Genomic DNA, 26,467 nt, shown 5'->3' on the forward strand with positions numbered 1-26,467 from the left:
CTTGCTTCAAAACCGCGCCGCCGCTGATTCGAATTCAGCATTGTCGGCGCAGCGGCGCATTAGCGCGCCAACGTAATCTTAGGTATATTTACATGGTACCGAACTCTTCCCGCCGGGTGACCCGGTGGCTTTTGATTGTTTACGCAAATTCCGGCGACCAATTAGGAGTTAAAGTATACGGATTTAAATAAATATTTTATGATGGAACTTGATCTGTTATTCCTGCACTTTTTTATATTTTGCAAGCTGTGTGTCAACAAAAATACTACACTAGATCGTTACGCCCCTGGCAACCGCCGAGAAACCCTTTCGTGAATATAAGATTTCGGGCCTCAGGGAATAACGCTGGGATGCAAGTTAGAGAGAAGTTTATTCTTAAACTTTGCGCACAACATACTACTTGAGCTATTATGGATGTGCTTCAAGTCACCTTCAGCAGAAGTTAATAATATTTTTTTTACATTTTTAATGCTGCAAAAAAAAGTATTATGATTACTCCGTGAGTATTTGATAGAAAATTTAACGTAGAATCCGAATTTCAACAGTTTCAAAGTTGATCTTACTGTTTTTTTTTTTTTAGTTTTTTTAAAAAGGAACCGAATTGGGACTCTTCTGTGACAGTTGCAATGGAATTGTTCTAGAACAAACTGATCACAGACGTTCTATAATATTTGCTTCAAGTTTGTTCTAGAACTGTGCCATAATAGTGTTATAACGAAGTTCTAGAATCCTGTTACAAGCGTCTTATAGAACAAATTAGGGACAAAAATGAAGATCTGTTACTGAACAGTTTTAGCACTAGCGTTTAGGCGTTTATGTTCTAGCACTATTGGGGAATCCCAAGCGATGTTTATTATTGTATATATTGTCTATTTATTAAACTTTTACTCGGGTAAACCCGGTTATACATCATAGCCACGGACTAAGTCAAGTGACTGATGAGATTTAAATGTTATAAGTTAATTTAATTAATTTAATACGATGCATGAAACCTCCTTCGACGATGTTGTAGGTATACAATTACGAGCGGCAACGAGCGTTGGAGGTGACAACAGTCACCTCCGGATGCTTTCTTTGAGCTACTATCTGCCAGTCCACGGGTTTTTAGTCGCTCGCTTCCTAATGTTCAAGAAAGTTTCTTACAATGCGACAGGTGTTTAATAAAACCGCCTTCTGAGCTGCTGCCAATACCCTACTGACTCCTAAATTTTTAAGATGTTCAGTGCATCTTGCGTGCACATTGCCTGTAGCCGAAATCACAATGGGATGAACAGATGCATGATTCACATTCCTACATATGGTCTTTACTTCATACCTAAACTCACTATACTTGTAGATCTTGGTTGTGTAGGTTGACTGTAAATTTCGGTTAAGCGGACAAGCAATGTCGATGATGTAGACTCTTCCACCTTTTTTTTCGCATCACGATGTCAGGTCGATTGGCCCGGATGTAATAATCCGTTTGAATAGTAACATCCCAATATAAGGTGTAATCTTCGCTTTCTAAAACAAGCATGGGAATTTATCTATAGAAGGGCATCCATTATTTTAAGAGACCTAGGTTTAGGGAAAGTTGTTGATGTATAATGCCTGCTATATCATTATGCCTGTGCTTATATTCTCTCTGAGCCATTACGCGACAGCCATCAATAAGGTGCTCGATGGATTCGTTGCTATCTCCACATAATCGGCACCGGTCAACCACCTCTTGATGTAACATGCGTTTGCGATAAATCCTGGTGCTGAAAACCTTGTCCTGTATCGCAATGACTAATCCTTCCGTCTCTGGATACAGAACACCCTTTCTTAGCCAAATATTAGATGCCTCACTATCCACTTCATTTTGATCTAACATGTTGGGGTGCTTGCCATGTATGGCTTTCTGCCTTCATTATATTTCTAATTGCTCCATGGTTTCTGCCCCGATATTCAAGGCCCCATCTGAGGAAAAATTTAAGGGCGTTCAGTACAGATCCGCTTGACAGCTGATACTGTGAAGCGCAACATTCCGTTTGCTGTTAAAATAGTCACACAACTGTATAACTTTTGACTCACACCGTTTCTTGACATCTACAACGCCCCTACCTCCTAAATGTTATGGTAGAACTACTCTTTCATTCGGTGAATTTCTGTGGTGCATTCGGTGCTTCGTCATTTCTACACAAATAATTCTGTTTAAATTTTCAAGGTCAGTGTTAGACCATTTCATGAACCCGAAGGAATACGTGAGGACAGGGATGACATATGTGTTGATCGCCCTGATTTTGTTTGCCGAGTTGAGAAAACTCTTCATGATTAATATGAGTCTCGTAGTGAAGGCAGTCCTTAGGCTTGTTTTAACTATCGCATGTTGAATACCCTTAGATTCAAGTATACAGAAATATTTATATGATTCGCCTGCAGCCATTGCCTCGATGTCATTTTCGAACTCTTTCTATAACTCTGCGGTCGCTAATTCCCCTCTGATAAAACGCACTGTTCTACATTTATCTAGTCTGAACTTCATGTGGATATCACTGGAAAACTGCTTTGTGACATCGATTACTTGCTGCAGTTTCTGGGCTGAACTAGCGTACAGCTGCAGGTCATCCATGTAAAGAAGATGGGTCACTTGATGACCATCCTCATTATCATGAATTCTGAATCCATGAGACATGTTGTTTAGTGTTTTGGTCAATAGATTCAACGCTAAACAGAACTATAGTGCGCTGAAGACTTAGAAAGTCATTAATGCGTGTGCAGATTTTGTGAAGTTTTAAAACTTCAAGAAAATAGTCATGCGGCACGGAAGGAAACGCTTGCTTTTAGTCAATGAATGCCATGTGTAAATTCCTTTTATTCTTACAAGCTTAAGTCATGGCAACAGCGTCTATAGTGACTAGATACTTACAGCTTCGCGAGTTTTTACAACGTCCTTTTTGTTCTTCTGTAAGAATGTCATTCTCTTTGCAATAAGAATTTACCTTATCTGCAATGATAGCTGTAAAACATTTATAAATTGTTGAAAGACAGGCTATCGGTCCAAAGTCAGATGGATTTTGAGCGTCTGGTTTTTTGGTAACATATACGTAGTAGCCTAGAGCATAAAGCCTGCCATCAGATCTAGGTGTTCAATGATCTTCTGAAAACAGCTTGTCAACGCAAGATGCACACTTGTCAGGTACTTGAACCAGAAGTTGTGCCCCATGTCCGGACCTGGAGCTTTCCAATTACTTGCCCTTTTCTAGACTGCTGAAACATCTAAAGCTGTGATGTTTGTCAGTTGCATTTCAGGGCTATTGCTTGCCCTTGCTTCCTCCAGTTTGAACCACGCAGTATCCGAATTGGATCTGTTCATTTTCCCCCAAACACCTGATCAGTAGTTAGTCATATCTTCCAATTTAGGGACTTCGGTGCCTTGCTGGTTATTTGGCTTTACTCTCAGTTCGCGATAGAACCTTCTTGCATCTGTCTGAAAGTTTTGATTTTGTTGCCTTCGTGGACTACTTTTATTGTACCGACGCAGTCTGGCAGTAAGAACATCAAGACTCTGTCGTTGAGAGTCTAAAATTTCATCCAATATTGATGGTGTCAGTATCTTGATATGCCGAGGGTGGATGATTTTGGTAGCATGGTTTATCAGCTTTCTGGTTCTATTTCCTTTTTTATATTGAGTTAATCGACCTGATTTGCACCTTATTTTGCTGAAATCCATATCCAATCTGATCTTCCATGGTGGATCTCGATCCCTTGCTGGGAGAAAAACTGCATTTGTTGGCCTAGTTTTCTGGCCCAACCATGGACATAGGAAACATGGGACTAGGCATGCCATCCTAACTTGAGCGAGCGGGGTTGAATCCACGGGAGGGGGGAGAATTCCATGAGTGAAGAGAGCCACCATCTTACGACGTGCCATTTGATTATGCGCATCAGCATTTTTGCCGACAAACTGTGCATGAAAATATAAACATTTGGGCGCTGCCATGTTTGTCGCGGGACATCAAAAGGTGGCGGACCTCCCCCCTCATTGCATCACCCCCGCAATGGCATGCCTAATCCCTCGTTTCCTATGTATATGGGCCCAACGTTATAACGGTTGCCACAGTTACACAGTATACAAGTGTTTGCACCTCTAACGCAGTTTGTGCTACGTTCAAATACGTAGGTAAAACCTTGCTGTCGATATGTGCTATTAGTGCACGCAGATCATTTGTGATGTTCATTTTGGCCGGAAAGTGCCTCAATGTTGGTTCTACATATCTGAAATCTAGTAAAGCATGACCAAAATTCCTTTCAAGGTGCTGTAGTTTTTCTGGGATTTCCCTATCAACATCACCGTTAGTAATAACCGGATGTGGTTCTAATGGATCCGGTACATAATGTTCATTATCCCTAGCACCTATGCCTTCAGCATCAATCAAGTCTTCGTTGTCCACATCTTCCAAGGCGAGTTCATCAATAGAAAGCTGCTGTTCCACTTCCATTTTGATAGAAGCTATTTCAACAGCCGAAAGCAGTCTTTTTACATATATTGAGCGTTTTTGATCTGCTAGATTCTTCTCATTTATTTTTGTGGCTAGCTCTGGGTATTTAAGTAGGAAGATTCTATGATGTTCTCTCCTCACACTTTGCCCACATTTCTCTGCCAAAAAATAAAGGCGCATAACATCTCTGTTCATATGGTATGTTCATTTCCGTCGTTTTTCCACGATAAAGCAACCTGTTGTTTAATCTGCATTGCTCGGTCTTCTATAACGTGTAGATTAGTCCTGATGTCCTTCACCTTAGCGATAAGATCTCTCAGTGCGAGTTTTTGTGTACACCCACGGTATTTCTGTCGAGGTGGTTGGTTGCAAATAGCTCACGTTAGCCAAAGTATCCTCAGCAGGCACAGTTGATGTTCCACTGCTTACCGTTTGTCGCAGATGTTCTTGCTGGCCAGCTGTTTGATTAGTGAGATCTGCCTGACCATCTCGCAGTTCGCCATCGTCACCGTCCCGCATGCTGTGGCCCCCAGCTGCGGCTCCAGGGGCGCCCCGACGATCCTCAAGAAGCAACAAACGTTTAAAAATCTTTAATATGCTCTCCATTTTTTATTTATGGATTCTAGTGTTATACTTAGTCCCTCTCCTCTTCGCTATCAGCCTATTTGGCATGAGAAACCCTGTCAGTAGCAATGCTACCGCTAACATTGCCGTCAAGGACATGAGACGAAAGCTCAAGCCCGACCGAGACATCAACGCGGAACATCTTCGTTAGGGGAAACAACTTCGGTAGGGTGAACACCTTCGGTAGGGGGAACGCCTTCGGTATTCTTATTATAACTATTAACTTTATTATCTGTATTGGGCCGTGCGAATGTTACTTCGACATTCTGTGGAAAACCATTAGACTGAATTGCTTAAATTAAATAATAAAATAATTATTTTCATAACTAATAACATCAAGAAACAATTGTACTATGGAAATGTATTTTCTAAATAAAGTCTATTAAAAAGAATCATAGAACAACATATTGAAGCACATTAAATGCACGTGCACAGAGATCTGAATATCTAAGTATGAAAAATTAGAGGACAAATAAATGGACCACATCTTTACAATACCATTACGACGTGGGCAAGACGTCCTATACCTGTGTTCTTAAAATATATTTGCGCCATTATTTGCGCCAATTTTTTCCTCGTGGAAAGTTGCATAAAAATGTGAGCTAACGTTAGGTCTTCTACTGCACTCTTATTGGTTGACCCTAAAACTTGAATATAGCCATTTAAAAGTCCGCGAAATTTCAAAATATAAAATGAAAAAAGTACGCAGTGATGCCAATCGTTTGTCGTTTTAACTTTTCAGACGCTTGTTTCCTCGGTAAAATTAAAAAAAAAAACGCGTGTGCTTTATCCAAAAAATGGAGAACAATAAAAAAATCGAATACTCATCTGATGAGTACATCGACGCGATCAAAATCGGATGCATGCCTGTGTAAGTATATTTTTTATATTCTATAAGTGTGCACATGTTTTTTGCTAACCTCAATTTGCCGATTCATTTATAATGTAAGTATATTTAAAAATATTTTTCAAGTTTGTACATGTTTTTTTTCTAACCTCAATTTGCCGATCTATTACAATTCTCGCAGTTTTTATTTAAATTTATAAAGATTTTCATTGACAATAATTAAAAAAAAGAGAACTTGCCATTATTTCATAACTTTTAATAGTTTTTTAGTATGAATTTTTAGCAGGCAACGTTTTTATTCGTTTCGTGCTAAAAATTCATGTTAAAGAACGATAAAAACTTATGAAATTAGGGCTAGTTCTCTTTTTTTAAATTATTTTAAATAAAATTTTGATAAATTAATTGGTTTGAATAAACGTGTTAAAAATGTATCATTTTTCTCTCAGGCAAATAATTGCGAAAAATCGAATTACACTGGATCTTGAATTTCCCGGTGGCACGTATTAATGTTAGATTTTAAAAAATAAAGAAATTATGAGTTTTTTCGACGAAAATTGAACCTTTTTTGGAGGGCGTGTGTCTTACCTTCTAGAGTGAAACAAATTTTGCTATGTATTTTTCGACAATTTTTGGGCATTCATTTTTAATGTATTACTTATATAATCATTTATTTATAGACTACTCATCTTACAAATCGGTCCTCAAGGCCGATGAAATTATTGAGATGGAGGCAACTGCAACCGAGTGCGAACTCGCTGAAATTCTCAATTTTAATGGGCCTACTTGTAAGTCATGTACATTTCCATTAGCAATTAGTTAATTCAGTCATTTAGGATGCAACAAAACATTGGCTTATTTTCATAATTTTTACAGGTACGACTGGGCATCTGCAATTGGAGTTCCAACTAGTCATCCAGAAAAATTCTTCGTATGCAGTTTCATCTATCATGAAGAACGATTTGAAGTTTGAAATTCATGTACATCATTACGACGAAAGCAACGAAGTTAACATTGGAGAGTTGGTTAAAGTCACAGGCATCGTTCATTTGGAAAAAGGTTTATTTAAATTTTATTATTAATTCTATTTGTTCATTTTACAATTGCGCTATAACATTTAGAAATGAAATGTTTTTATGCATACCAAATTTGTTAAATTCGTAAAAGAATGACAAAAATTAAACATTGGATCTTTTCATTTAATTAAATTTGGTATATTTACAATTATAGACAAGTATAGGAATGAATGGGAATATTTGCAAGTAAAAATATGAAATTTGTTAATAAACTCGATGGTCAATCACTCGCAGAATCACAAATGATGAAAGCCCATCATTTGCAGAAAACCCATAAGAGTGAAAGAAGCGGAAATCCATATATTGAATAAATTGATGCTTACAAGGGAATGTATTTAACCTTAAATAACGTCCAAATTTAAATATAATTAACGCGATTAAGAATTGTGTTTTTCGTGCAAAATAGTGATCTTATATCAACAATTACGTGTTTTACTGCTGCCAGACAGTGAGTTTAAAACTATAACTGGTACAATTTTTCAAGGTGAGAATTTAATTTTCATCTATAAAATAAGACAGTTTTTCATCAAATTCATCAGGATTACACAGTGGCGCCGGAAGAAACAGGGCAAGGAGCAACCTCCTCCCCATCTTTGATTGTAGGATCTACCAATGTCTGCCCCCCCCCCTCCGCCCCACCTGAGTGTTCCTATGTCTACCATATACGCTAGAAAGAGTTTGCAACCCAACTAAAATTTCGTTCAGGCGCCAGTGGGATTCCATTTATATTTTTATTGTTCAACTAAGAAATCCTCAATTCTCTACGATTTACTTTAAAAAAGTTCAGCACGTCTTTTTTGGTAACCGGCCTACGTCAATCCGGTAAATCATCGATCCCCTATTCCGCCAAGTCGCATCGTTGTTCGCGAGCTCAAATTTGACATTTGTTGCTTTCAGATTGTTGGAGATTTTCGTTTTATAATATTTATCGTAATTCTGTAAATACAATTTTGACGAAAATGAAGTAACTTCTAAAAACTAAATACTTTCATACTACAAAATTTAAGTAAATAATTTATAATAAATATAAAATGAATTTAAAAATTATAAAATTGAAAAATTATTAATTATTATTAAAAAAAATTAAAAGTACAAAATATAATTGAACTTAACCTACAAAGTCATCAATACAAACCGCGCATACTTTCAACCATAATAAATATAGAGAATTCTCATTAAGGGCATGCAGCACACTCAGATCCTTCTACTACCGAACCCACTTTTTCAGTTTACTGATTTTTTTTTAATTTATCAACTTTTTTCGTAAATAAAATATGGGACTGAAACTTTGGAAAATGTATCAGAAGACCACAAAGTACGTTTATGTACTTCATTTGAGTAGGAATTTCAATAAAAATCAGTTTAAAGATATTAGATGAAACCATTTTTTGACATAACCTTCCCATTTTCAAAAAATGTAAAAGTACAAAGAAAATATGTCAAAAGATATTAATAGTTTTAATTGCTTGGAAAATAACTTTTACTCAATTTTTTATTCAAATTAAGTTCTCAAACATTATTTATTGTCTTCTGATATATCTTCCAAACTTTTAATTAGATTTTTTATTAGCAAAAAAAGTTCTTAAGTTAAAAGAAAATTCAGTAAACTGCAAAACTGAATTCGGTACTATATGTATTTCAATGTGTCGCATGCCCTTAAGCCATACAAATTCTAATGGCCGTAGCTCTGATGGAATGACACTGTCCGTAAACCTCTATAGTTTGCATCTGTTGACAGATTTTTTTATAATTGTTTTTATTTTTTCGAAAAGCTCATTTTGTAGAAAAAATAAATAAACTGTTGTCAGGATAGGGCAAAGATTTTCGAAATCGGTATTTTGTAACTTTTTTGTATCAGGAAAAATTTTGAATTCCTGTAGTTTTTTCAATCGTACATTTTCTTAATTTCTCACATAGTAATATACTTTTTTATACATTTTTGTAAGAATAACACTTATTTACATTAAAATAAAAAAGAATAATGTAGTGTGTCACAACTTTTTAACGATATATTTATTTTTTTTATTCAGCGAGCAGATCGCCCTCGCAATAGACTGCTCTTAAATTTAAAATCTTAATAAACTGCCATCGATTTTTAAATCACGAATGGAATTTGATAACATAAATTGAAATGAATTACATACTTCACAGGAATATAACTCAACGTTCATTTTTATAATAATTAATAATAATAAGTTATAACTAAAAATACTCATTTAAAACTAAACATACTTAGTGGGACGATGGTCGTGGGGGCTAAAGCGTAGGCTTTGGACCCACTCCTTCGGCTTGCGGGTTCGATTCCCGCCTCGCACTCTGGAAGAGTCTCGGTGGCTCATGCGGTGAACACTAGCCTAGCAAGGGAGTTGTTCATCTCCGGAGAGTCGTGGGACCGGTACCTCTAGAGAAAAAGGTTTTCTCTAAGTACTTAAGGCTGTTGCTCTTGGTGGTTCGGAACCCACCTTAAACTGTAGGTCCCCCTTCCACCTCCAAGTAAGTGTGTGGAGGGTGTGTAAAGGAATAGAGAAGGTGTAAGAAAAATGTAAACCCTTAGGGGACACATTAGAAGCTTCCATTCCAGAACTAAACATACTTTATTCATACAGTAACCTCGCTCAGAAGCAGACAAGTAGAATTTAACTGCTTGCGCTTCAATTTCACCAGAAAACCGGCTTCATTGAATTTATAAAGTTCAACACTTTTATATGCTATATGTTTATATGCTACATGTTTTGCAATATCAAAACTGTGAGATTGAATAAAACTGGATACTATATCCACTATAGTTACCGAGGACACTTAATTGATATTTTCAGTAAAATCTATATCTCTTAAGATCATACGGATTACATTTTAAAAATATTTTTCCAATTTTTTGTACATATTGAGTCTTGATATATCACAACAATTTTGCCAAATATTTACTTTGCATTTCGAAAAAACAAAAACAATTAAAAACACTATGGCAAAAACGATAACTATAGGGGATACGGGCACTGTTATTTCCTCGATGGCCGCTTGGAGTGCGTGACGTCACAAGAGAAAATGCTCTATCGGAAAGCGCATCTTGACTGTTATAGAAGATTTTCTATTCGCCATGATGAGAGATTCAAGTGTATTGTTTCAATAAAATACCAATCTCTTAACCTTTTTAACCGCGCTTCAAGTGTTCTCCCTCCGTCTCGCACTTCCCTTCGATCTTTCTTTACGGCAGCCTTAATATTTCAACGATTGCAAAAAAATAAAAAATAAAAAATTTCCAGAAAAAGCAATGAGCCGAGGGTTTCATTACAAATTGCGAAGATTCTCAACTTATACATACTATACAATACTTATACAATATATACTTATACAATATTATCAATTTCTTTAATAAAATGTTAAATTTTCACATATACAATTTAATATATTTTTAATGTTTATTTGTACTTTAATATATATTATATATAATTGTACATTATTCATATTAAGTTTCTTATTTTGCAATATTGAGGATATTTTTATAATTATAATGGCCGTCACAACATTTTGAATAATTATTTGTTGGTGCATTTAATAGGAAAACATTTTTATAATACATAAAAGAAGACGGTGATATATTGATTTGAAAAAGGTGGTTTCAGGAATGGTGATCAAAATCAATTTTCACTGTTGCATGATAAATGAAGCAGTGTTTTTTCGATATAAAATTAATTATGTTTCATTTTGTTACAGGTGCTGACTACCAGCTTAATAATTCTTTAGATAAATTATTTGTAAATATTGATACAGATCTGCTTGAATTTGATAGAACAATAGAAATTCTGTGATTCTTGGTGATTAAATTACAGAACTATTGCGTCCAACTCTGACACTGATTTATGATTTTTGACCCTGACTCTAAACCTTCATTATTGACTTTTAAATCTGAAACCTGAAGTCAATAAAAATCCCTTGAAAGTATCACCTGATTAAAATAAAAATAATAAATCAGTTTTGTGGTATAAAATTTACTTAATCATTCAATTTTTACATTAAATTGACGTTTTTACCCAAGGCTGGAATCGATAAAGGCAGATATAATGTCCAGAAAACAAATGAAGTTGCGGCTGTTTTTTTCTACAATTGCTGATGGAGAGATACCGGATACTTTTATTACTGTAAAGAACAAAACTAAAAAAAGGTTGCAGATTGTACATTCGATTGATCTAAATGTAGAGGCTTGGATCTACCCATTGTTTCATCCTCATGAAACTCAAGGGTGGCATGCAGATATGAAGTTGAAGGAAAGTGATAAGAGATTGACCAGATCTATGAACGTTCTGCATCGTATGGTTACACGTGATGAAAAATGCAATGCAATCTAACGGCGGAAGATTGGCGTCAATATTGAAAAAGACAGGATTAATTATTGTAAATTCAATCAAAATCAGTTGCGAGCTAAGTCATATGGTCACTGGGATTGATCTTGTTGTCAGACAAAAACTGTTTGGTGAAGTGATAGCCTACGTCTATACGTTTGAATTTCAAAAACGTGGACTACTTCATGTTCATATGTTGGTAACGCTCAAGCAAAATTCCAAAATAACAAATCCCAACATTGTGGATCAGTTCGTTTCAGCTAAAATCCCCGATCCGAATGTGAAAAAAAAATTGCATGGCACTGTAATAAAACACATGATTCATGGTCCCTGCGCTGATTGGTGCAAAGTGAAAGGAAAATGCTCGAAGCGTTTTCCAAAATCTTTCCAACAAGAAACGACCATGGATAAAAACGGTTATCCACAGTATCGTCGGTGGGATACTGGCATTGTGCACGAGAAAAATGGTAGTTTTGCGGTTGACAATCGAAACGTGGAAACATGTTGGCGAATTCTCAGTAAACCTTTACAAGAGAAAAGTCATGATATTGCAGGATTGCCTGTTCACCTGTCAAATCAGCGAAGCATTATTATCAATAATGATATTGATGATGCCGAAATTATATCTGCTTTACAAAAATCAACAATGCTTCTTGATTACCTAAAGTTGAATACCCGAGAAGATGATGCTAAGCAATACTTGTACTCGGATATTCCTCGATATTATGTGTTTAAAAAAGTAACTCGTGCCGATGGACAAAAGGTCAATCGATGGGAAAAACGCAAAATTTATTACAACGCAATTAGCCGCAAGTATTCCGTCAGTACAGCTCATACTAAACTTTTCAGTCTTCGTATTTTATTATTGAATGTGAAAGGAGCGACCAGTTACGAAGATTTAAGAACTGTAAATAGGAAAAATTCATCAAACTTTTGCAGCTGCGTGTTGAGCAAGAGGTCTTATAGAAGATGATGCTGAATGAAATCGAGCTATGAGTGAAGCTAAGTCAAAGATGATGCGGAGACGACTTCGTAGTCTTTTGGTACGAATCCTCATTTATGGCCAACCTGTTCACCCAAGATATCTTTGGGAAGAGTTCAGAATCCCTTCATCGGAGGATTATACTAGACGATTTGGGCATTCAACTGGCATAATGAGACCTTATTCTCAAATAAGAGAGATGATAGAGAAAGAAGATTGGAATCTATCAACATTTCCCGAAATGGAGCAAATAACAGAATTCGAAGAAGAAGAGCACAAACAACTTTTGCAAGAAATATCGATTGGACAAAACCAATACGATAAACTGAATGTAAAACAGAAAGAAATTGTCGATTTGAATCTACGGGTTGCAGAAGGGTGTGATACTTTGGGGAAATGCTTTTACATTGACGGACCAGGAGGATCAGGAAAAACTTTTGTTTATACAACTCTGTTCTACTTATTGAAAGGTCAAGGTAAAAATATTTGCACGATGGCCTTCACAGGAATTGCTGCAACATTACTTCCTAATGGAAAAACAGTTGCGGACTTGACTTCCAACATTTCGGCTCAGTCAAAACAAGAAAAAAGATTGAAAGAATTAAACGTATTCATTTGAGACGAAGCACCGATGGCACCACGTTTTGCCCTCGAAGTCATGTACAGAACATTGCGTGATTTCATGTCTAATGATTTGCCATTTGGCGGAAAGATTGTTGTTTTGGGTGGTGACTTCAGACAATTGTTAACCGTAAATGAACGAGCAACTTGCACTGAAACGGTCAACTCATCAATAAAATTTAGTACTTTGTGGAACTGTTTCAGAATGCACTATTTATCTGAGAATAATATATGCGAACTTTATCAGAAGAAAAAGAACTTTCTCAATTTCTGCTTGGTATGGACAATGGTACTTTGAATGGCAATTCAGAAAATATTCAGATTCCCGATAGACGTGTCGCGGATATTAATTCTGATATATTTTCAGATACATATGGTGATATGATCAAAAATAAACAATACAGAGTTGCGTCAAAACACGCTATACTTTCCGCAAGAAATATTGATCTTGATGAGATTAGTCGCAGAGTCATCAATTAACTTGATGAAGAAACAATAAATTCACACCAGTATAGATAGTACGGAAACAACCAGCGACGAAGGCGACATCAATCATGAGGCCATACTGACGAAATATTTGAATACTTTGAATCCTCCGAGCTTGCCACCTCATGAATTGTGATTAAGAAAATACGCAGTGATAATGCTGATAAGAAATCTAAGCATAAGTGAAGGACCTTGCAATGGGACTAGATAGCTCGTATTAAAATTTTCTCCCAACGTTTTTCATTCAAAAGGAGACAATTCCCAGTGAAAGTAGCATTTGCAATGACAATCAACAAATCACAAGTTCAAACTTTTGATCGAATTGGAATTGATGTGAGAAAAGATGTTTTCAATCACGGACAGCTGTACGTAGCTTTTTCAAGAGTTAGATCTTAGGATTCAATAAAAGTTTATTTAAGTAGCGACGCAATACAAAATGGCAAGAAAATCAAAAATTACGTTTTTCAAGAGATTTTTGCCTAATTAAAAAACGACTTATCTAAATATATTTGAAAATTTTGATGTAATATAATATACAAATATAATGAAATCTCTTACATACACAAATATTTTACTTATATTCGAGATGAAAATAATTAGGTTCGATATTGTCAATAAGTATTTAGCCTTACATATGGAGCTTTATTCAAATTATATATGCTACTAATCAAATTCATTTTTTATTTGTATATTTTCAGCGGGTGACATATTGCTTTTTAATTTAGTTATACTTTATGAATAATTATATTGAAAAATTCATTAAAAAATATTTTCAAACATCTTAATTTAAATTTTAATTGAAGTAAACTTGAGTGTTCCTAAGTAACAGAAAAACTAGAATTTCCGCGCACGCAGTGCGCGGTATGTTCTAGTTTTATATATTTAAGATTGAAATGGAAAGAACCAATGTCAGGTCTATCCCTCTGATCATTTCCTATCTTTCATCCAATCTACAATCACCTCTATTCTTTTGAATACCGATCTTCCTATACATGTCTATTCGACACTTATCCACATGTATCCTTTTTTCCACTCCCAATCCCTATTTCAGTGTTTCTCTCCAAATGAATCATTCACTTATCCACGCCTATCCTTCTCTATCCGTTAGGCAATCCAAAATCTTGTCTTTCTCTTTCAATCTCTAGCTTATTATCTCATTGAATCTTTTTATATATTTTCTAACATCTAAAATACCCTTATCTTCATGAATCTCAATCGTTCTATCTAAATAAATCCACAGCTTCTCCACCTCTATACTCTTCTATCCATTAGGCAATCTAGGATTTCGTTTAACTTTTTAAATTTCTATTTTCCTACCGAAGTGAATTCATTTCTATTTTTTCTGAAATATAAGATAGCCCTATCTTCGTAAAGCCTAGTCTTTCTATCTAAATGAATCCTTGACTTACCCACCTCTATCCTTTTCTATCCATTGGACGATAACAAATTTCGTCTACCTCTTTTAATCCCTATTTTCCTATACAAGTGAATTCATTTCTATCTTTTCAGAAATATAAGATAACCATATCTTCTTGAATCCCAGTGTTTCTTTTAAAGTGAATTTATTCCTATATTTTTTTAACTATGAATATCTCTATCTTTTTCTATCCATACGTTTATATATTTTTGAAGCTTCTTACATCCAGCAGGACACAGAATGCTTTGTTTTCCATAGGAATCCGAGGCAAATTATGGGACATTTTTCTATATTTTCGAATTATTTCCATACATTCAAAATAAATTACGGAGAAATAATGGAGTTTTTATGAAACACAATTTTGACATTTGGCCTCCAATATTTTTCTATAATTTGCCACACTGAGGTTAGTTTAAACCCAACTTATTTTTAAGTTCAAGAAATATTTGTAAAATATCTAAAAATAACATTAATTTCGTTCAGATTCCTGGCTTTCTAGATCAATCTAGTCCAATTATCATCTAAAGATTGTCGACTGACTAGCTATTAACTTTTTTTAAAATCACGTATAAATAAATTGAGAAAAGTTATCTCGCAATCATAATACTAAAAGTTATAATTTCAACGTATTATATAGCTTTTTCAGTCTTTGTAAGGACGAAATGCTTTGCTTTCCACAGGGATTCGAACGAAATTATGGGGCATTTTTTGATATTTTTGAATTATTTCTACACATTAAAAATAATTTTGCTAAAAAATAACTACTTCCGGTGTCAATTAATAAGATAACCCAAAGTTGTGAAAAAGTTGTGAATCTTCTTCAAAATAAAATTTACAAAAAACTAAAAATATCAATTTTTGACGAAAAACGCTGATTTAATCCAAACGTTCATGGTAACTGAATCAAATTCTGATATCATACATTATTTACTATTATGTATGATGTTAAACGAATCATTATTTTATTTTAGCTTTAATAAAAAGGTCGCATATTCATGTGTTTAACACTCATGATGGTATAAATGATAAATGATGATCCATGGGTAAATATTTGACACAAAAAGATTTTATTTATTATTTGAAGATTTAAATCTTGCTGTCTTGGGCCGTGATTCGGCTGTAGTGCGCCAGGGAGTGCAGCGATTTGACTTTCTCACAATTGAAATGAAGGGTCGAGTGTACGTAGAGGGTCGAGAGGGCATAGAGGCTACCGCGAATAACAGGGCGGTTCCTCTAGGGCGAGGCTCTTCCATTGCACTACAGTCGAGTTGGCCCTTGCGAATATCCCTAATGTGGATATCTCGGACGTATAATTTGTGTTAGCCGGTCCATGGGGATATCAAAATTAACACTTCGCAGGATATTCCAACGGGTTATCCCTGGAATAACATGGCATATAAATGAGATCAAATCGAATATCCCGGGATATTCTATTGCTGTGTGGGGTATATAACAATGTTCCATATTTGATACATAACAGTTCTAGAACTGGTATACAATGGTTAAAGAACTGTCATAGAATTGTCCTAGATTTTTACAACGCAGAGTACCAAAGTTCTACATAGAATTGTTCTAGACATGTTACAGATCGATTGTTACAGCGTTCTAGATCCGTTACAGGTTTTTTATACAATAATTGTAATTAAGTTCTAGAATTGTTCTACAAATGTTACAGATCGATTGTCACAGCGTTCTAGACCTGTTACAGATTTGTTATACAATATTTGTAATTGAGTTCTAGAATTGTTCTAGAAATGTTACAGATCGGTTGTCAAAGCGTTCTAGATATGTTACAAAATTTTTATATAACATTGGTAACCGAGTTCTAGAATTGTTCGAGAAATGTTACAGATCGTATGTCACAGCGTTCTAGTACTGTTACAGAATTGTTCTAGCGTATGGGGGATGATATAGTTACTCGCACGTTCGTAACCTGCTATAACCTGTTCTAGAATACGATCTTTCGTGTTCTAGAACAGTTACAGATCTATTTTGTAACCACGTTTGCTGGGAAGCTATCAATAGAAGCTGTATATTTTTAAAAGCCTAAAATTCCATATGGAAAAATTGGTTTGGGTTTTTAAAATTGTAAGTAATAAATTAAACAAGAATAATTAATTTTTCATGGTATCAGAAGTTAACAAGTGTTTGAAGAATTTACTCACCAAGATTTTCACCACCCCAAACGTCCATCTGTGTGTCGTATTTCCCAAGTTTTTCAAAGTAAAATTTATTGATGACAAAGAGTCCCCCAGCAATCATGGGTGTTCTTATCGCTTGAGTAGGATCCTTCTGCCTCGCTTGTCGCTCGACTTGACTTAAATATTCCCACTTAAAAACCAGACTCCAATCAAAGCCTCCTCTTAGATCAGCGGATGCACCTGAAAATTTGAGAAGGAAATATATTAAGCTTATCTCGTATTCTCGTTCAGTGATTATCTGATCGCACCCATGTCAAAGAAATTTTATGCTTTAAGGAATACGTGTTATAATCCCATGTTACGAGAAAGATAGATAGCAGAAGACTAAGAATTATTTTCTATTCTATCCTAAAATCTAGGCTGCAGTTGTAATCTTAGGGTGTTTATCAAATTAGGAATCTTCTATAAAAATACTTTAATAGAAATTTACTTGGCCATGTTTTAGATTGAAGAAAATAACATTTTATGATCAAATATATCGTCTGCCGAATACTGAATACTATCAAATAAATTGTATCTACAAATTTTCAAATTATTCGCAATCAAATGCGTAAAAAATATATAAATATTTGCATGTAATATCACAAAAGACAAAATGTTTCAAAATCAAAAATATAAAAATTTGTAAACCGATACGTTAATTAAAATTAAAAACCATTTTAAATGCACAAAAAAATTATAAAGAAAGAATAAAGAAAAATAAAGATGTATATCTAATAATAATATATAACTGAGATATTTTTCACTATGATGATTTTACCAATGTATTGAAAGGTATCCATGCTTATAACGTCAATAACGGGGCAAACGACCCTGCTAGGATCTTCAGCAACTCTTTCTAACAAAGGCTCCAGCCAATCAGCATTGGACTCGCAATGAGAGTCTAGAAAAGTGAGGACATTAGCAGTCGCTGCATCTGCACCTCGCACCCTGGACCTCATGAGACCTTCTCGCTTTTCGTTCCTGATGACCCGGACTTTGTGAATCCTCGATAGTTCCTCTCCATCTTCAGCTAAAGAAATTTCACAACGTTAACTGTAGTTTCAGAAATTAATGGAACATATTTGAAAAAACTAAAATTGATTCCTTGGTTAAATGAAATATATTGTGACAAAATTAAACATCAGTATTAATATAATAATATGGTACATAATTTGTTTCAAATTTCAAATTAATAAATTAACATAATTTAAATTTCGCAGCTTAATAAACTGGAAATTTAAATACAAATTGTAGCAAGTAACTTGAATCATAAAAAAAGAATAATTACACAGGCCCATGAAAAAGTTGTCTGCACGAGACAAATGACTAGGCTACCTTTATTGTTTTTGAGCCGCTGAATATGAATCTGGCCTTAGAATTTCTCATGCACGTCTCAGTATACACCTAGATGCACAAAATAGAAGAAACCCTAGGGATATTCTGGACATTATTTTTATAATACCAGTATACGAAGAATAAACTTATGGTGTCATATTCATATTTGTTGGGACTCTTAAAAACCAAATTCATACACAAAAATTTCGCAGTGTGCTTTCCGCTTCACCTAGCTAAAATAAATGTCGGGAAATTGAAAATTTTATTGCTATATCCTTTGCAGTGTTGCCCTCGATATTTATATTTGATCCCTATATTGTTCGGGCTTGTACCATTTTTTCCCTAGACACAGAAGGTAGGAAAATCCAAGGGACTTTCTGGTCACACAGGCCCACAAAAAAAGTTTTCTGCACGAGATAAGTGACTAGGTTATATCCCTGTATTTTGAGCTGCTTAATTCGAATCTGGCCTCAGAATTTCTTGTACATGTCACAGTTTTCCCCTAGATGCACGAAATAGGGGGTCCAGTCAGGAATGAATCGCTGATTCAACGTCGAAACGACATCGTCACCGTCGTACCATCGTCGAGTCGAAATCATCGTCGAATTTTAAGTCGATTTAGACCACAATTATTATGCTCTAATAATAATTTATTGATCGTAATTTGAGTGAATCTTGACAAATATTTTCCGAATTTGCAAAATATGAAAATCGATGCCGAAATCACGTCGAAACGACGTCATCTCGACTCATAAAATTCTTCACATTCAAAATGATGTGAAAGTTCATTTTCACATGCAGAATAATTACAATAAATATTTCAATAATTTTAAGTTTGATGTCATTCCCTATTGTCTATTGAAAATCCATTTGTTTCTGAATGAAAATGCTATGATGTCTGTTATTTCATTTTAAGGATGAATTCCATGTTAAAACACATGTGCTGACAGCATTTCCTAATTCATTGACGAATAATGGTGATAGTTTTATCATCTAAAATAAATGAATATTCATAATTAGTGAACATGAATTTCTTCGAATTGCTGGAATATTGGCAAACTCATCATTTCGAAATTTAAAGTGTCCGCCCAACTGCACTACGCATTCCGACTGTGGTGCAGCAACTTCCCTGAACCTCCGTTTCGCCACGTGTATTTTCGCCTGCTAGTTTACTTTTACATTTTTGAGAAAAAAATATGTCTGGCGACCTTGACAATAATTTATCTAGTGTCGAGTGGTCTGACGAAGAAACCCTGCATGAGAAACCTCCATCAAGAAGGCCGGTATAAATCAACACATTGCAGTACCTTTTTGAAAAGTATTAATGAGTTTTATATACTTAGGTTATGGTATTCTTATGAAAAATTAGGGTAAAATTCCCAGAAATGATTGTAGTTGTACAATAAATTGCAAATAGCCTAGTTCTAAAATTAGAAATATTGCAAATACTATACCAGCAATATTAAAAAATAACAATATTTTATTTTAAGTTATTGATGTTATCGATGTCGATACGACCGCCATTTGGACGTCGATTCAACAATTAAATCGACCTCGATCCGACGTCGATTCCGTTGACAAATAATCGTTGAATCTTCGAATACTTTCTGATATATTCTGAAATATTCTGACAAGAAATGGGGGTACAATTTCGGATGGAATTTTGGATTATATAGAATTACACGGGAAAAGATGACATATACTTTGCAGTTTTCCGTGCGAAAGCAATCACTTGTCCTGTGCAGACAATTTTTTTATGTAAGCCTGTTTGACCAGAAAATCCCTAGGCTTTTCCTTACTTTTTGCATCTAGAGAAAAAATGGAACAAGCCCGAAAAATTTGGCGTTCAAATTTAGATTAAGCACGCAAATTTGCAAAGGGTATTTTATTTGTCTTATTTTTTCCCATATAAATCTATATAATATGAGCAAGACCTTCAATTGCCCTAGAATTACCCAAGCTAGGGGATATAAGTATATAACTTAAGTATATAACATCAATGCGTCTATTTTCGCGTATACTGGTATTATCAAAATAACGCACAGAATATCCCTAGAGTTTCCCCATTTCCTGAATCTATGGGGAAATTGTGACGTGTACGAGAAACTCTCAGGTTAGATTTGAATTAAGCAGCTCAAAATACATCAATACAGCCTAGTCACTTGTCTCATACAGACAACTTTTTTTGTAGGCCTGTGTGGCCATAAAATCCGTAGGCTTTTTTCTACCTAGATTTATCCTATCTAAGGGAAAAAGAAAGCTCACTGGGAAATTTTTGTGTATGAATTTGGTCTTCTTCTTCCAAAACATAAGAATATGTCACCCGTAAGTTTATTCTTCCGTATCCTGGTATTTTCCAAATAATGTCCAGAATATACGTAGGTTTCCCCATATTTTCTTCAGCTTTTCAGTTGTGTCAGTGCCTTTTCATCGGCAGGGTCTCTCAACGCGGCAAATAAGGAAAGATCCATCATCACCTGTGCCACCCCTGGCCTCATATACTTACTTGGGTGCATCAAATGGTCGAATACCGCCCTTGAAAGGATAAAAGGAACCATATGCGTAGAAATGACGAAGTACCGAATGCACCACTGTAATTCAGCATTAAAATTTCGAAGTTCTACTACGAGGTAGACCGGGCAGAGGTATTTTAAACGTCAAGAAATGGCGCAAGTCACAAGTTATATAGTTGTGATACTATTTTAACAGCAAACGAGATGTTGCGCTTCACAGCACCACATGTAAAGTGGATATCGATTATACAACATTGAAATTATCCTCAGAAGAGCCCTAGATTATCTGGGTGGAAACCATAGAGGAATTAGAAACGCAACTGGGGCAACAATCCATCCACGGCGAGCACCCCAAACCGTAAGATCAACATATTGTGAATAAGGAGGCATCCAATATTTGGCTGAAAAGGGGCGTTTAGTTTCCAGAAAGAGAATAATTTGTCACTGCGATTCGGCATAGGGTTGTCAGCACCAGAAATGATCGCAAACACGTGTTACATCAAGATGTGATTGAGTGGTGCCGACTATATGGAAACGCCAACGAATCCATTGAGTACATGATTGATGGTTGTCGTGTAATGGTTCAGGGAGACCATGCGCACAGTTACTTTTCCTGAAAATTGCTTAAATTATAATTATTTTTTAAATTTAATCTCGGACGAACACGGTCTTCCATCGTCCGACACAGACTGAGTGAAAAGCCTGATGAGATTAGGATTTTCTGAACCGATTTAGTTTGATGTTCGAAATCTTTTGCGTTGATGTTGATTTACGTACAAAAATTACGAGCATGGTGTATTTTGGAGTTCATCTTTTACCGTTGCTGTCCTTACATAGCGGCAGCGAGCATTGCAGGTGATATGAGGTGTCTCTGGCTGTTTTCTTAGAGCTTGCATCTGCACTTAACTGGTTTTTAGTCGTCTGCATCCTGATAGTCTAGGAAGTTTCTTAGAATGCTACAGGTTTTCAATAAAACCGCTTTTTGCGGCAAGTTGCTGATGTATAATGCACGCAATTTTATCATGTCTATGTATATGTTCTCTTTGAGCCATTAAGCTACAAACATCAATAATGTTATCGAAGGATATGCTGTTATCTCCACATAATTGGCAACCTTCAACCACGTCTTAATGTGATACGTGTTTGCGATAATTTATGGTGCTGAGAACCCTGTCCTGAATCACAACAACGAACCATTTCGTTTCTGGCTGACATAGTTTCCCGACGTCTACTTTGGGTTTATGTTTGATCCAAAAGTGGTATAAGAGTTTTTACTACAACTTTTCCGGGAGGAATGTAGCTCTGATAAGAAATTGTGGAACTGATAAAATGTTTGAACACAAAATTTTTGAGCCACTTTGAACTTTTTTAGCTACGATTTGATTTAATCGAACTATGCTATGAGACTTGTTGATAGAGCTATTCCAGGGGACGTGAACAGAATAACAAAAACAACTTTTGGACGTTTTAATATTTTCAAATTCAAAATTTTCGGGACACTCAACTGCTGTATCCATTCGGGTTTTCGTTTAAACAAAAAGTGGTTTGTGAGTTTTTTAATAGACCTATTCCGGGGAGAAGAAAACCCGAATCAGAAATTCTGGACCTCTTTTCCTAAGGGGAACTGAACTATAACCAGAAATTCTTGAACTGTTTAAATGTTTGAATTCAAAATTTTCTAGTCATTTTCAGCCGCTGTAGATTCCGGGAAGGAGGGGGGGGGGCTGTAAACAAAACTTCTGGAACTATTTAAATTTATACACTCAAAATTTTTGGGTCTGGAGCTCTCAAAACGTTTACATTCAAAATTGTTGGGTCAGTTTGAACTGTTTGATCTTGGAATCTTAGAATTGTAAAATTTAAAATTTGTGGGTCACTTTAAACTGCTGAAGCTTTTTGGGTTTGGTTTGTTCAAAAAGTGGTACGAGATTTTTTAATAGATCTATTCCGGTGGGAACAGAACTCAGATCAAAACTTCTGGAACTGTTGCAAGTTTTGAAGTCAAAATTTCTGTGCCACTTGGAACTGCTGAAGCTTTTTGGGTTTTTTGTTTGATCGAAATGAGATATATGACTTCCTGATAGAGTTATTACACGGGGTGGGGGTGGGGGTGGGGGCATAACTCTAAGCAGAACTTCGGGAAAGTTTGAAATTTTCAAATTGAAAATTTTTGCATCACTTTGATCTGTTTTATCTTTTTCGATTTTGCTTCACGGGGTAACTTTAATGTTTTTTTGTTCTTAAAATTATTTTTGCGTAGAACTCCAAAAGTCTTTTGCATTTAAAGAACTGTGTAGAAAAATCAAAATTTTAAAAGTGGGGGGATTACTATTTTTTCAATTTTTGTTGTGGTTTTTTTCCGAAAATATTTTTCAAAATTGTCAGGAACTTTAGAACTAAACTCATTTCCCACATAACTGTAAAAAAGTTTCACTTTTTTTTAAAACATATTTTTTTGACACACTTAAACGCCAGAAATATTTTTACAAATTATTGAGATCTCTAGAACTATAAAAAAGGATGTCAGAATTGTAATTTTTTTGTTAAAATTATGAAAATGGAGTTACTAGTTCATAAGAATTCATTCGGCGCTTCGCCGTTTCCATGGGGATGACTCTGTTCCTAATTCTTCTCTGGCTAACTGCACTGTTCTGCATTTATTTAGTCCAAACTCCATGTAGATATCATTAGAAAACTGCTTTGTGACACCGGGAACTTGCTACAGTTTCTGGTCTGAACTAACATATAGCTTTAGGTCTACCAAAAACAGAAGATGGTTCACATGATGACCATCCTCATTATGATGTATTCGAAATCCATGAGACGTGCTATTTAGTGTTTCGCTCAATGGGTCCAAGAGCGTCTATGATGACCAGATCTTTATTGTCCCGCGAGTTTTTACAGCATCCCTTTTGTTTTTCTGTTAGGATGGCATTCTCGTCACAGTAAGAATATACCTTATATTCAATGACAGCTATAAGGCATTTATAAATTTTTGGATGACTGACTATCTATCGGTCGAAATTCAGACAGATTTTCAACGTCTGGTTTTTTAGGCACAGTATACAAGAATTTGCACTTCTAATGCAGTTTGTGATGCGTTCGAATGCATATGTAAAACCTTGCTCTTCTGAGATTCTATTATTGCACGCGGATCATGTGTGATGTTTATCTTATGGAGCAATGGCATTTGTATTGGTTCTACATATCTGAACTCTAGTAAATAATGACCAAAATTCTGCTGAAGGTGTTTTGTTTTTCTAGGATTTTGCAGTTTACGTTACCAATAATAATATGCGTATATGGTTTAAGTTGACCCCGTAGTTGATGCACACTGTCCCTAGCACATATGCCTTGAACTTCAATCAATTATTTGTTTTCAATATTTTTCAAGGGAACTTCATCCATAGGAAGCTGCTGTTCCACTTACATTTTGATAGCTCTGGGTACTTAAGTAAGAAGAGTAGACGTTTTTCCCTCCTTATAGATTGCCTTCTTCTCTCTGCCAAAAAATAAAGAAGCATAACGTCTTTGCTTATATGGTAAGCCTATTCTAACTGCCTTCTTGGTTGCTGAACTTCTGCTTCTGCCTCTTTTTGTATAAGGCCATCTGCCTTCAGAGGATGTGGTGGTGCTGGATCATTATTATGTTGTGGAAGAATATCAACTGCCGCTGTTTTATCGTGTCACGCAGCTTCCTCTAACTGATGTTCATTGTCGTCTTTTTTCACCGCCAAATCAGCCTGTTATTCAATCTCCCTTTCTCGGTCTTCTGAGGTGTCGCGATTAGTCCTGAGGTGCTTCACTTCAGGGATAAGATCTCTCAATGCGTTTTTCTTTATGTTAGTATACTTTGCAGAAAACTTCGTGCTTAAGATTTATTTTTTTTTTTGCATTTCATTTTAAATTTCGGACATTAATAGTAAAGACACTCCAATTCCTCTTTTATTGTGGTATTCCACTTGATATTCTCCCACGTTATTTCTGTTGAGCAGCTCGATTAGTGAAATATTTCTGACAATCTCGCAGCTCACCATCACCAGCTTCGCGCATGCTGTAGCCTCCTGCGGCGGCTCCAGGGGCGCCCCGACGATCATTGGGAATAAACAAGCGTTTAAATATCTTTTTGTGGTAGCCGCACAAAATTAGCGTGCTCTACTGCTTGCGGATTGAACCTAAACTCTCTATTTTCAAGCGGCGTGCATGTACCTGCATATATAATTTTAGACCTCACAGTAGAACAACAGTGGCAATATATCAGGTCCAAAATTATATAGTGGCTGATACAAGAAACAAAATAGAGGCACATACGCGGTCGCACAGCTAAGAATAGAAAATTGTGGAAGCTAGCAATATGTAAAGTGACAGCTTCGAAAACTTTGTTTTTCTCATTTGTTTATAGTTGTCTTCGCTATACAAAAATCATCAAAAATATTTGAAAACGTAAGTATCAACTAGAAAAGAGAGATAACGTTCAATCCCCCACGAACAGAACGCGTTTCTATTTTGCACTTCTGTACAAAAATATATAATACACTTCATAGACAAGAGCCTTCTTCACGGTGCGTCAATATTTTTTGAACTCATGACAGACTCAGTGTGTCGGCCCTCGTCCACCACTTGTCCGAAGACATTGCGCTCACCATAAAAAGACAGTGACCTCTGGATGCTTATTATTATTATTATTGCTACTGTTATTATGTCATCAGGCCAAGTTACTTTCAGGATAAACGTAAGACACTCGGTTCTAGCCTCTTCACACTGCCGGGAATAAAAAAATGCATATGTGAAGAGTGACAAGGGGAAGTGTAGGAAAACTGACAAATAAAACCAAAATGAAATAAGGTTAGTATTTCAATTATATTTTATAGTTTATACAATTTTATGGAGCAAGGATCACTTACGATGGTCGCTGAAGTCATCCACTAAGATGATCTCTTTTATGAGGTGCTCAGGGCTTCTATTTAGAACACTGAAAAAATATATATTAAATTGCAATTACATTTCTGCTTTTAATAAATGATCAATATTTTCAAAATAAAGTATGTTCAAAAAATAAATATTATTATATTCATGAAGTCGCAGATTTATATCCTCACAATTTAAGGATACCCATTATTTTCTTGGTACTACATGAAAAGCGGAATGAGCTCTTAAACTAAAGAATTACTTGGAAAAAGAACTATGTTTAACATGACTCGATATATGTTTTCTCGTGAAGAAAAAATGCCGATTTTTCACAATATTGAAAAACTTTCTCTAAATAAAAGTGGTGGATAGTTTCAAAAAGGACTTTCTATCTGAAATTTCTACCAGAGCTATAATGTTATTTTCCCTGGAAGAGACGCCTGGCAAGAGAGGTGCACATTTTCAAGAAACGCATAAATTGCTGAACAATTTAGACAGACTTCAAACTATAAAATTGCATGCATTTTTGTACGACACTGCCAGTCAGTCACGCAGGTTCCTCATACGGAGATAGTTTCTACCAGGTGTATACATATGAAACCGGTATTGCCATTTAGCGGCCAGTAGGCACACTTGTAGGCACTGTCGGAACTTACCATTTGTGCTAATTGGCGT

General features: G+C 35.5%; 1 protein-coding gene and 1 pseudogene across 1 annotated transcript in view; one reads left to right on the forward strand and one right to left on the reverse strand.

The window, feature by feature from the left end:
* Positions 1-26,467, reverse strand: part of LOC117178666 (polypeptide N-acetylgalactosaminyltransferase 2-like) — a 369,602-nt gene that overhangs the window by 166,417 nt on the left and 176,718 nt on the right. The window contains exons 5-7 of the mRNA XM_033370091.1: positions 25,789-25,856; positions 17,815-18,066; positions 17,019-17,234 (exon numbers count right to left, since the gene is read on the reverse strand). Coding sequence (XP_033225982.1) covers positions 17,019-17,234; positions 17,815-18,066; positions 25,789-25,856 — 536 coding nt within the window. The remainder of the gene's footprint in view (positions 1-17,018; positions 17,235-17,814; positions 18,067-25,788; positions 25,857-26,467) is intronic.
* Positions 16,051-16,194, forward strand: LOC117179196 (annotated as a pseudogene).

This window comes from Belonocnema kinseyi, chromosome 8, assembly GCF_010883055.1.
Source record: "Belonocnema kinseyi isolate 2016_QV_RU_SX_M_011 chromosome 8, B_treatae_v1, whole genome shotgun sequence".
NCBI classification, from domain to species: domain Eukaryota; kingdom Metazoa; phylum Arthropoda; class Insecta; order Hymenoptera; family Cynipidae; genus Belonocnema; species Belonocnema kinseyi.